General features: G+C 50.7%; 1 protein-coding gene across 1 annotated transcript in view; it reads right to left on the bottom strand.

The window, feature by feature from the left end:
• The window catches only part of LOC115333099 (organic cation transporter 1-like), a 31,478-nt gene extending 18,633 nt beyond the window's left edge, over nt 1-12,845 (bottom strand). Inside the window, exons 1-3 of the mRNA XM_029995648.4 lie at nt 12,507-12,845; nt 10,755-10,858; nt 8,316-8,470 (exon numbers count right to left, since the gene is read on the bottom strand). Of these exons, the coding sequence (XP_029851508.2) occupies nt 8,316-8,470; nt 10,755-10,858; nt 12,507-12,845 (598 nt within the window). The remainder of the gene's footprint in view (nt 1-8,315; nt 8,471-10,754; nt 10,859-12,506) is intronic.
• Between the last annotated feature and the right edge of the window lie 337 nt (nt 12,846-13,182).

The following is a 13,182-nucleotide window of genomic DNA, read 5'->3' as shown; positions in this document are numbered from 1 at the left end:
CGTCCTGATGGGCGAGTTCCATCGGTGAGCACCTCGTAGCTCAACTCCCCAAGGCGGCGGATGACCTTGTAGGGTCCGAAGTAGCGTTTTAACAGTTTCTCGCTGAGGCCGCGGTGGCGAATGGGCGTCCACACCCATACCCTGTCCCCGGGCTGGAACTCCACGTCGCGGCGGCGAAGGTTGTACCGGCCAGAGTCCACACGTTGCTGGTCCTTTATTCTAAGACGGGCTAGCTGGCGTACTTCTTCTGCTCGTTGGGTGACCAGATGGGCGTCGTCAGTGCCGTCGTCCGTCGGGTCGTGGGGCAGCATGGCGTCGAGCATCGTCGTCACCTTTCTGCCGTGCACCAGCTGAAAGGGTGTAATGCCGGTAGTCTCTTGAATCGCCGTGTTGTACGCAAACGTGACGTAGGGCAACACTTCATCCCACGTCTTGTGTTCCACGTCCACGTACATCAATATCATGTCGGCAATGGTCTTGTTTAGTCGCTCCGTCAGCCTGTTGGTCTGCGGGTGGTATGCCGTGGTCCGGCGGTGGTCGGTGTGGCTTAGGCGGAGTATCTCTTGTGTCATTTGCGCCATGAACGAGGATCCTCGGTCCGTAATCAGGACTTGGGGAGCGCCGTGTCGGAGGGCGATGGACTCCACGAAGAACTTGGCTACTTCCACGGCGGTTCCCGACGGGAGTGCTTTTGCCTCGGCGTACCTGGTAAGATAATTAGTTGACACGATTATCCACCGGTTTCCCTGCGTCGACGATGGGAAAGGTCCAAGAAGATCCATTCCAACCTGCTGGAATGGTGCAGTCGGGGGCGCGATCGGTTGCAGGAGACCTGCCGGCTTCGTCGGTGGTTTCTTGCGTCGTTGGCATTCGTGGCATGAACGGACGTAGAGATGGACAGTCTTCGGGAGCTTGAGCCAGTAGTATTTTTCTCGGATCCGTGCAAGGGTCCTACTGTAGCCAAGGTGACCAGATGTTGGGTCGTCGTGGCAGGCTTGAAAGATCTCTTCTCGAAGTCTAACAGGAATGACCAGGAGCCACGTCGAGTTGTCCCCGAAGTTCTCTTTATAGGAGAGACCTCTCCGGACGGCGAATCTTGGCAGGTCACGCAAGAAGGCTCGGGGAATCGTACCCCCTCGTCCCTCCAAGTGGTCGATCAGTGCACGCAACTCAGGATCGTCCCGCTGGAGCGCTGCCATGCCGTGAAGGCTCACCGCGCCAAGAAAGTGGTGGTGGTCGTCGTCGTCGTCTTTGGCACATCCGGTAGCTGACTCGACGGGGGCTCTAGACAGGCAGTTGGCGTCGCTGTGTTTTCGGCCTGACTTGTAGACCACGGTCACGTCGTACTCTTGCAGTCGTAGGCTCCACCGAGCGAGGCGTCCCGATGTGTCCTTCAGGCTCGCTAACCAACACAGCGAAAGGTGGTCGGTGACCACCCGAAAAGGAGTCCCGTACAACTATGGGCGGAATTTCATGATGGCCCAGACGACGGCCAGACCTTCCTTCTCAGTCGTCGAGTGATTGCGTTCCGTGTTCGACAATGTCCGGCTAGCGTATGCGATCACGCGCTCCCCACCGTCTTGTCGTTGGACCAGTACCGCTCCGAGTCCTGTATTACTGGCGTCCGTGTGGACCTTCGTTTCGGCTGATTGGTCGAAGCGGCCGAAAATCGGTATTGACTGGAGCCGTCGCTTTAGTTTGTCAAATGCCTGTTGTTGTTCTCCACCCCATTCGAAGTTCACGGCGTCTTTCGTAAGGTGCGTTAGCGGAGCAGAAAGCTTGGCGAAATCCTGAACGAATCGCCGGTAGTATGCGCAAAGTCCAAGGAATCTTCAGACGGCCGTTTTGTCGGTGGGCGGTGGAAAGGCCGCTACGGCGCGAGTCTTCTCAGGGTCAGGATTTACACCTTCGTTGCTCACAACGTTGTCCAGGAACTTCAGTTCGCCGTAGGCAAACCGGCACTTCGTCGGCTTGAGGGTCAGCCCTGCGGGCCTGATTGCCTCTAAAACGGCCCGAAGGCGTCGCAAATGCTCGTCGAAGTTGGCCGAGAATACCACGACGTCGTCGAGATAAACGAGACAGCTCTGCCACTTGAGGCCTGCCAGGAGGGTGTCCATGACACGTTGGAACGTTGCCGGCGCCGTGCACAGTCCGAAGGGCATCACCTTGAACTCAAACAGTCCGTCGGGCGTGACGAAGGCAGTCTTTTCTCGGTCCCGTTCGTCGACTTCGATCTGCCAGTAGCCACTCTTAAGGTCCATCGACGAAAAGTATCGGGAGTGGCGCAGCCGGTACAGCGTGTCGTCGATGCGGGGGAGCGGATACACGTCTTTCTTGGTGACCGCGTTGAGCCGCCGGTAGTCAACGCAGAATGGAAGCGTTCCGTCTTTCTCCTTTACAAGCACGACTGGAGAGGCCCACGGGCTGCTCGAAGGCTGAATGATGTCGTCGTTGAGCATCTCCTGTACTTGTTCATGAATGGCCTCTCGTTCCTTTGGGGAGACCCGGTACGGCGGCCGATGCACAGGGAGCGCGTCCTCGTTGGTAATGATGCGGTGTTTCGCAATTGTTGTCTGGCGCACCCTCGACGTCGTCGCAAAGCAGTCGTCGAACTCGGCGAGGGGGTCTCCGAGCTGTCGTCGTTCCGTGGCGCTGAGCTTGGGGTTAACGTCGAGCTGTGGCGGCACTGTACTGGACGGCTGACATGGCGAGGGCTCGTCGGAGATCGCGGCGATTTCAGCGTCGGGCCGGAGTTCCTCGACGTGTCCTATAGTGGCACCTTTCGTGAGATGCTGCGCCTCCGGTCGAAAGTTCGTCACGAGGACCACACAACGTCCATCCTGCAGCTCTGCTACGCCCCTTGCGACGCCTATTCCTCTTCCGAGAAGTAGTTGGACGTTGCCTTCCAGAAGGACTTCCCCGCTGGCAACTGCGTCGGTAACGACGGGCACAAGAACACTCGACCGTGGCGGCAGGTTCACGTGGTCCGCAATGACTCGGACGGCGGCTGGCGACGTTTTGGATCCCTCCGGAGGTAGCACGGGCTTTCGCAGCGTCAACCTGTTTTCTCCAAGGTCGATCACCGCACCGTACTCACAGAGGAAGTCCCTGCCAAGGATGACGTCTCTCGAACAGTCTTTGAGGACGACGAATTTCACGGGGCAGGTCTCTCCGTGGATGTCCATGCGCGCAGTACACCTTGCCACTGGTGTGATGAGATGTCCGCCACCGTTCGTATTTTCGGGCCATCCCACGGCGTCATCACTTTCCGAAGGCGGCGAGAGAGCTTCCCACTTAAAACGGAATAGTCTGCTCCGGTGTCGACGAGTGCCTTCGCGTCGTGGCCGTCGATGGTAACGTCGAGGTTATTCGACACCGTCACAGAAGTGTCGTTCTGATACGTCTTGTCGCTAGTGTCGGAGCCCTCCGACGTTTGTGGAGGATATTGGCGTCGTTCGTCCTCGGCAATACCACCTCCCGGTATGGCCGCGCTTATTTTTCCCGGCGAGGCAGGGGGGACAGGCTTTCTCGGCGAGACCTACGCTGAGGCGATGCAGGGCGTTGCGGTGACGGCGATCGGAAACCGCGGCGGGGAGACGGTCCTGGCGATGGCGAACGGCGGAGGTATTCGTCGATGTCCCTAGGTCGCTCTCCGTAGCGCGGTCGCGGGTCGTCGGGGTGGAAGCCGCGTAGCCCCAGCTGCCGGTATGGGCAACGGCGGTAGACATGGTCGGCTTCCCCGCAAGGGTTGCAGAGCGGGCGTCGGTCGGCGGTTCGCCACACGTCGGTCTTCCTCGGCGAGGGTCGCTCTGGGCGAACGTCTTGGGCTTGTTCTTGGCGTCGAAGGATTTGCGGCGTTGGATTGTCCCGTCGAGATGACACCGGTATTGATGGGCAACAGGCGGCGGTCGGCGGGCTACGGCGCCGTAGCTCAGTGTCGGCTCCTCTTGCGCCACCATGGTGCCGTGTACCTTTGGCCGGAGTCTCCGGTGAATTTCTTCACGGACAGGCTCAGCGATGGAGAGGGATGCCGGAGGACTGGCCGCAGGTAGCAACTTTTGGAACACGTCCCGGACGACGTCACCGATAACCTCACGGATGTTCCGGGAACGGGCGCCGATCTCGTCGTTAAGCAGCGTGGAGGCAACGACGCCGGGATGTCGTTGGTAGTAGGAGGCGCGTGCTTGGAGGGCGCGCTCTATGTTCGTTGCCTCCATGACAAACGCATCGACGGTGGTTGGAGGTTTGCGGACGAGGCCCCCAAAGATGTCGTCCCTTACCCCGCGCATGAGGACGCGCAGCTTCTTGTCGTCGGCGGCCTGTGGGTCGGCACGCGCGCCCAGACGCAGGACGTCTTGAACGAAGCTGGCGACGCTTTCGTTGGGACCTGCTCTCTCCCGTCGGTATAGGGTGGCGAACGTCCGCTGCAACTCGGCCACACAGATGTCCCACGACGTAAGCGAAGCCTCGTGATTTTCGAACCAATGCCTCGCAATACCCTCCAGCGAAAAGTAGAGGTTCTGGAGGCGTTGCTCGGCGTTCCATCCGTTGTGGCGGGCCACGCGCTCATAGTGAAGGATACAGTCCTCAACGTCTTCATAAATTTCGCCATGGAAAGGTGTCGGCGACCGGGGGGCGACGGGCAGGACAACCACGGGAGGAGCGGTCATCGTCGCGGTCTTCTTTGAATTCTGCGGAAGGGGTCCGAGTTCAGGAGCTTGCCCTTGAAGACGGCGGCTGTCACGATGCTCTGAGTCTTCAACGGAAGGTCGTCGGGAAATGGGGCTTGCTGACCGAGTTCTTTGTAGGGGCACGCTGAACGGGTTTTGTACCCCGCACCTCCACCAGAAATGTCACGAATTAAGGTGACGAGAAAGTGAACAGTGAACTGAAAATAGAGGTTTAATGGGCGAACTTGTGCCAACCAAAAATAAGTAAAGAAAAAGCGTCGAGGTAGCAGAAAAGCAGGCGGCGATTCGGCGGCGAATCTGAGAGCTCGAACGAGACTGAAACTGACTTGACAAGGTCGCGGGCAGCTGCTTATCTACCGTGCGTCACTATCTCGAAAGTTCAGCAAAGAAGGTTCGAGTGTCGCGCGCTCGGGGCGAGGATGAACTGGCACTTTCGAGAATAACAAAGCAGAGGGAAAGTTACGTCTGCTGCGAGAATGACCGGGAATCTTCTAGAAGACCGTGACCAAGCGTTGCCTTCTCGGCTCTGCGGGCGGCAGTATTAATGCGCTAGCATTATTGATCTACTCATCGCAGATATCTGTCTATCTGGTATCTGGCTTCCTAATGCGCATTAGGCATGCACAGAAAACACTTCCAGCTCACTGTGCTTGCACCCCATGGCGACACGCGTATGCGGAGCCTCCAGCAGTACGTGCTCCTTCACATTCGCACCCTCTTCGAGGGACCCGACGACCTTGACGTCGCTCTTGACGCCGTCCTAGACATGGTCCTACAGGTCGTCTTAGACGTCGTCTCCTAGGACGTCGTCCTCAACATCGTCATTGAGGACGCGTCCTAGAGGTGGTCTTAAAGGTCGTCCTAGAGGTCGTTCTTGAGTTCGTCCTAGAGGTCGTCTTTGAGATCACTTTCGAGCTCGTCCTAGAGGTTGTCTTTGACGTCGTCTGTGAGGTCTTCCTTGAAGTCGTCCTAGAAGTCGTCCTTGAGGTCGCCCTAGAAGTCGTCTTAGAGGTCGATCCCGGTGTCGTATGTGACGTCGTCCTATAGGAGGTCGTCCTAGACGTCGTCAAGGGCGATGTCGAGGACGACGTCCTAGAGGACCACATCCAAGACGAAATTGAGAACGACCCTAAGGACCAACCTCTAGGGCGATCTTAAGGACGACTCTAAATTTAGCTGCGAGTCTCCCCGTTAAATTTAGCGGAAAAATTGACGTCGCTACCTATGCACAAGTTTAGTTTCAACGCTTAAAGGGACCATGAAATGATTTTAAACCCGAATTTCATCTACCGCACGTCGTAAAAGGTATGAAAAGAAACACAAAGACACAACAATAGGGAGCCCCAAAAAATTATTTGCTATAGAACTTTTAAAAGAAAACTGGACTGTTTTGCGCCTTCTTTCCTTCGAAAGCTCGCTGCCTTTTCACTATGATACATCCGCAGAAACGGAGCACGTCAGCCGAATCCACGTCGCCTATTAGGAAAGAGCCTACCTCACCAGCACCGCGATCGTAAACAATAAATAGCCGGCAAATGTTTCCGAAAAGTTTTGTTAATTAATATTCAGATCCACATTTTGTAGCATAATTAGAGATGTGTGGCGAAAGTTGCCAAATTTGATAATGCTGAGAGCCAAGCGCCATCTATCGTGTGGTAAACGAAGCAACTACTGCGCGTACGCAGTAGTGCAGGGCCGACTTCAGTTACTTGGGTCGCTTGGGTCGCGACAACCGACGAACGGTTATTTCTAGAATACAATTAAATGCAAAGGTGCAAGCGAGCTTGAGATTTGTGTTTGTCCTTTGTACCTCTTGTTCCCCTTCTCCAGCGGTTATTTCCTTTGATTTCCTTCCTCTCAAAACTCTGACTGACTGAACGTTTATTTTTCTACGTGTTCTTCTCACGCCTGCCGACTTCAAGCAGCAAGAAAAAAAGTACTTAAAACAGACCACGACGAACAAGAACGCTGGATCCACAAACACACGAGAAAAGCGACTACGGCAAACTCCGACGAAGCGAGCTGCTCAGAATATAGGCCTAGCGGGCACTCCGACTCGGCGCAGCGTTGCCAGCGTTGCTTCGTCGCAAGACCGTCTGCCTTCGACCGGCTGGCGTGCTGAATGGAATATGCCCGCGCTACCCTTGTGGACTTTTCCCGTATTATAGTTTGTTCGCTGACCTCAATTTTAGATTAAGAGGTGAGGTCAATCTCTTCCCCTTGTTTTCCGAGGCAGTGTTCAAGTTCAAGTTCAAGTTCAAGTTTATTTTTTCTCTTCAATGAAGAGTGGGAGGATGGGACGAACACTCGTCGAAAAGGGACTCTCATCGGTTCTATCTTCTTTTTTTGTGTGATATAGAGCTGAAATAAATGCCGTATGGATTACCTTCGTAACACAGTATGTACACTTTGTTATTGGTATGCCATTTTTATTCTGACAGACTGCACGTCACTGTCGAGCTATAACAGTTCGTGGGAGGTATACGTACAACCCCGGTCCAACCTTTCTTTGCCGAGTGTCGCGTCAGTATCGAGTTGCAATCGTAAAAGAACGGTCCCGAAGCGCTTACCAACAGCGCGAATACAGCACTTCCATCAAACGTGCGCGTCAGCTCCGAGTGTGAACAGGTATTTACTTGGCTCTTGCTGACACTCGTAGTTCAGACGTATCTTTTTTTAACGTCGGCTCGCTCCTGCATCTCCGAGGCCGCGAAAAACGCCGCGGCAATTTGTTTCCACCTACGTCGCTTTGCAAACGACTGACACGGGCCGCCTTTTACCAACAATGACAGTTGGGTTGACTTCTGGAGTCTTTACCGGAAGATTCGCTGCACTTCCCAACAGGCATACCGGCATATCCCATGCTGTCGCTGTAGCGCATGCATATGTCATTGAATTTCGCTCAGCTGCGATGCGGCGATGAGAGGCGCCGATTCAGAAAATACGTGGGTGACATCAGCGCAGTAAAACCTACCGGCGCGCCCCAACTCGTCGCCGCTAACGCTCCCATTCTCCTACTGCCGAGAAAACTTCCGGTTCCGGAAACAGCGTACGCCACGGCTTGTTTTGCGGTCAGTTTGAGAGAAAGAAAAAGTTGATATTTCATTAATTTTTTGTGTAGAAGTTAATAAACCGAGACGAAAACGGATGCCTCGGCATTCAGTGAACATTGACGGTTCAATGTAAAAGTTATCTGGAAAAAGTAAAAAGGTCATTTCATGGTCCCTTTAATTTGGCTGTGTGCAACGACAAATGCTCTCGCATTCATGCATAATCATCCGTGTGGTTTCTACGAATTTGCCTCGATCATCAGTTTGCTGCCCCGTAATTTTGTCCGTCCTTGACACCAGAGGTTTTGTCCGTCTAGTCCCCTGTGTTTAGTGGCAGTTAGTCGTGGTTCTCGCCTTTCTCTTCTTTTTGTCCACTGGGTTGTGGAGGTGTTCTGACCATGCGCAATAGCTCTTTTCTGCGGATTATCAAACGCTGCGCATCCATTCATAGCCCAGTGATTCGGCATTTTTCGCCCGAGGTATAAGTGCTGCAAAAGTGCACGGACGTATTATTGTACGTTTATCTTCAAATAAAACCATCGACGATTGTGCAGTTCTCAAGGACGACGCTCACCGATGATAAACGCCGTGCCTGAAACGGCCTCCGAACCCATGCCAGTGAAGAAACGTAGAGCTACGAAGCTTCGGAATCCAGTGAAGAAGACCCCCAAGACATTTCCGAGGGCACCGATCATCGTCAGCATCATGAATATCTTCTTTCTGCCGATTCTGCCAAGAGAGAGTCACGTGACGTTACAACAAAGCATAATGCCGCTGAGTAAGGCTGAACGTAAGACCTGTGGTCACTGACAGCTTAACAAAGAACTCAGGGCTCGGCGAGTTCAGCGCATCTTGTCATCTCTGCGCAGCTAATCAGATTGCGACATAAGCCGAGAAAAGTGTCAAAGAAGCAATCACAAAGCACAAGGAGAAGAGGTTATAAACCACACCCTGCGTTTCTTAAAGTCACTATATAGTCTCAGAGGTTTTTCTGATTTTGCATTGCTTCAAAACTTATGCGAGTGTCACTTGGAAATAAAAAAAAAAAAGAAAAAAAAGAATCGTTGCTGTCGTTACGCTGATTCTCGACCAAATGCGTTAGCATTTAGAGCAGGGTTCCCGACTCGGCGAAGGATGGGAATTCCAACCTCGCAACGTTCCGTATACTGCAGTCTTCGGAAAGCCAGTCCATCCGTTCCCCCCGGGCGTCGGCGGTTTGGGATACGGCTACGACAGCTTCCCTCGATCGCCGCGTACACGGCCCGTGGCCCGTTTTCGAAGCGTCAATCTCTCTCCCCCCCCCCCCCCCCCCCCCCCCCCGGGTGTCGGCGGGTTTCGCGCAAACGCCGTCGTCGCTGCGTCTTGATTTTACGCTTTCGCGACGTTGTGGTACCTCCACGGCCGCTCGATCCCCTCCTGTTCCGCTGCCGCGGCGTGTTATTGTTGGAAGCGTGCAAGAAGACTCTTTCTCTCTTGTAAGAGAGAAAGATGAACGTAACAAGTGAACGAATGGAGCGAAAGAGCACTGCGAAACCGCCCCGCGGCCTGACGAAACCAGTATAGTCCAATCCAGTTCAAACCACGACCGTCCAAACAAAAGGCGGCTGCAAGCACCTGCAGGGCAATAAATGCTAAAGCATTTAAAACTACAGAACATTCGCGCATCAATCATTTGTGGTGAAGCTGGTCCTGCATTGGCATTTTGCGAATGTGCTAGAGTTTTGTGTAGCGCTTTCGTGGTTTGTTCACAAAATTGTCTCATTTGTCAAGCAACGGAAATAACGAAAGAACGCTGCAGCGTTGTGCCTTTGCATAAAGATGGTTCTAAACCTAAGATCGATAATGATTAACAAATCTCTTCTTGTTTCGTACTCAAAGTAGTTGGGCCACCGATACTATCTGAACAACATTCTTATAGCATGCAAGCGTCAACTCCTCACTCACCCTTCGGCACGGTTTTAGGGGCCAGTTAAATCACGTGTGTAATTCGATTAATTCTGGTGAAATATGACGTCAGGATACCGTAATGTTTTCAAAAATGGATTGTCTGTGTTCTTTGACTAAAGGAAGTCAAACGTGTAGCAAAACGTTTGACCCAGCGTCGCACGAACCAATCCCATTTATTTCATGATGAACCTGTATATGAAGAAAAAAATGTTTTGCTAGGGTTGAAATAATGTTTTACTGACAAAAATACCGCTACTTAATAAATGTATACGTTATAGATGTAAATTCGGGGATTAGACAGTAATTCATTCTAAGTACGTATTTGTTAATTTATTATTTAGCATAAAACGTCACAGAAGATGGAGATTTTAATATTTCTTTGTGGGTCATCTAAATGTTTTGTTTGTAACATATATTACTATTTATCTAAACAAAAGGTTAGATATTGTGTTTCGTCGCTAAAGACGCCTGTTGTAATAAGTGTCGTCAAACGCCTAAAAAATAAGCAACAACAACAACAACAACAACAACAACAACAACAACAACAACAACAACAACAACAACAACAACAGTAGAAATACATTGGCTCTTTCTTCAGAGACATTTTAGAGTGCACTGCAGATAATAGCCTTCATGGCACGTTCAGCTTAATAACGTTACCTCGCCACCTAATGGCAGGTTACATTTTTTTGAACACGCCTTTGGAAAATGGAATTTCAAATTTAAGACATTATATTTGACAGTTGCATCAAGGCTGTATTATAAACGGTACCAATATATATCCATTTGTTCATGAAATGCTAATTAAAAAAAAATCAACGACGCATGTTTAGGTAGACCTTTATCTAACGTTTTTTTTTATTATTATTGTTATACTTTGCATAAATTTTAAATCAAAGCGTGCTCGATCCTTTATGTAACGATGTTTGCATAATTTCGTAGAGAGAGCATGTTTTTAAGATATGAAACAAAAAGAAAGCAACAAAAATAATAACAGGATAGCACGAAATTCTTTTATATTGTTGGGACACAAATATTTGTTCAAGTAAAAAAAAAAAAAGCGTACCTGTCTGAAAAATATCCAGCGATAAGATTGCCTGTCATAGAACCAACCCAATAAGCTGTGTGAACGGCATACATCTTCCGGCTTTCACCGCAGACCCACTGGTTCTGCAAGAAATAACAGTAGGACAGCTGTAGCTTGACGCCATCCCACAATCTGGAACGGCCGTACAATACCGTACTTACTCGAGTAATAGCCGCACCATTTATGAACAAGGCTCTTGTGTCTACTTTCCCGCAGAGCACATATATTGCCAATAATCGCGTTGCGCGTAAATAACATCGCGAATAACTAGATCAAGAACACGAGTCTCCATACAAATGCAGTCTTCACAAATGGTATCTTCGCGCCAAGACGTTATGTCTGTCCTGTAAACCGCTGGAATCATGCTGTCGATCGCGGTGATTGGCAATGCGCGTGCTCCGCGGAAAAGCGCACCCTCAGGTTATTTTCATAAACCCTGCGGCTATTATTCGTGTAAATACGTATTTGCCGATTTCGTAAGCTTCGCCACTGAACGCAGTTCACGCAAGAAATCGAGATGAGATACAGAGTTGTAGAGGAAGTGCGATAATCATAGACACAGAGAAATTGACAAAGAAGGAATGGTTTGTAAGAGCCTTGCTTGGGCGTGGTTATGAAGTTGAGATTTAGAAAGATATGATATTCCATAAAAATTACACGAGATGGCCAAAGGTGTAACATTCAAAATGACGCTGCCCTGTAAGATGCAGACCGCTTATCTGCTCATATTTTGGGTTTACTAAAATTGATTATCATGACGTTACTATTGTGATGAATGACAAAACATTGGCATGGTAACCTTGGAGCAGGGACAAGAGAGCTGTCAAGAATTGCAATGAGGCTTCCGATTTTACCAAACAAATGTCCCAGTGAATCAATTGTTGTGTTTTTCGGCAAAGACACTGAGATTGCGTAAAGAAAGAGACGTATTTAAACGTTTAATTAAAGAATTCGTTGATGGTTTCCAGGAATTAGGATAGTTTTAGCAATATGCATATTGCTCTTACTGTACCCTATTAGAAATCTCCTTAACACTTACATTTTTTTTGTGTGGGTACTTTTTGTCCCGCTTTGTTCTTCAAACGAGTGACCCCAGATCAGTCGACGTTGGAGGGAGGAGGGAGGGGGGATATTCAAAATAGATTTTGTTCTCCCCTGTGTCCCTTCGATCGAGTGTCCTAACGTCGGTCGCTAGGGGGTGAGTGTAGTCGAAGTGCTCATCTTTTTCCTTTGTGTTGGTTGCTTGACCTCGGTAGTGTGACCTTGAGGCAGTGCTGTCTCCTGTTGGTGGGGGACCTATTTAAGGATGTGTTTTTTAAAACAAATCTTTCGCTGAATTCGGAGGTTCTTGGCACATAATTTTGAGGGAAGCACAGCACTAAGTTTGATCAGTTTTTATTTATCAATTTGAGTTCGTTCCCTGGTGCTGTCTTTCCTAGGCCGCAGCACTAAATGTATTACTCCTTTCCTAGACGCCTCACTAACAACATATTATTGACGTGAGAAGCAACAGCTTGATATGGGACTGTCTAAGGGATTGGCATAGAACTGAATACTTGCTATATTCCCGGTCACGCACTTTATATAAAAAGAAAAAAACGGAAAAAACCCTGGAAGGGTTGCAAGTCAGATTTAAAGAAAAATGAACGAACTTCAGCAATAACTTAACTTTTTTTTTATTCACGTCACGAATTAGAGATCGGAAAATGTGCTACACAAACTGTTGCATACCTCCATGGTAACCGTAGTCAGGAATTCTGTGTTGTCGTACCTCCATCCAGTTGGGCAGGTCATAGCGTCGCCTCCTGACATTGTAGCGTTCATGTAACTACCGTCTTCCGAAGGAAACATCATCTGGCACTTTCCCCTGGGCAATGATGTCACGTCCACAATACTAGCATTGACGTCGTTTTGAAAACACCACTGACTTGGTGGAGTCACGTGCGCGAGCAAATTGCCCATGTAACAGAATGCGGCGTGCCATGTGCTGATGACCAACAGGGCGTTTAGGATGACCTTGTTGAACACACCGTAGCCTCCGACGGACTTGAGGGCCTCTTCAAAATCCATGGTCGGATGCCTATCCTGTAAAAGGAACGTTATGGGTCGTCAGTTAAAAGTAGAACAAAAAGTGAAAGCCGTTTACAACTGCCTGTAACGCCGAATTGAAGCGCAGCTCTTGAGGAGAAGGAGGGAAGGGTACTAAGAGGAGGGTATAACCCTCTTCCTCCTCCTTCTCCTCCTCTTCCCCTCATTCTTCAATTTCCTTCGGGGGGTCACCTGACCTCAGGGGGGGAGGGGTCACTTCACCTCGGGGAAAGAGGGTCACGTGATCTCGGGGGGGGGGGGGGGAGGGGTCACCTGACCCTGGCAGGGAGGGGTCATGTGACCGTGGGGGCAGGGGTCA

The sequence above is a fragment of the Ixodes scapularis genome, unplaced genomic scaffold (assembly GCF_016920785.2).
Source record: "Ixodes scapularis isolate PalLabHiFi unplaced genomic scaffold, ASM1692078v2 PGA_scaffold5__190_contigs__length_132052651, whole genome shotgun sequence".
Classification (NCBI taxonomy): domain Eukaryota; kingdom Metazoa; phylum Arthropoda; class Arachnida; order Ixodida; family Ixodidae; genus Ixodes; species Ixodes scapularis.
Note: the sequence above shows the minus strand (reverse complement) of the source record. Positions and strands in the feature narration are given on the sequence as shown.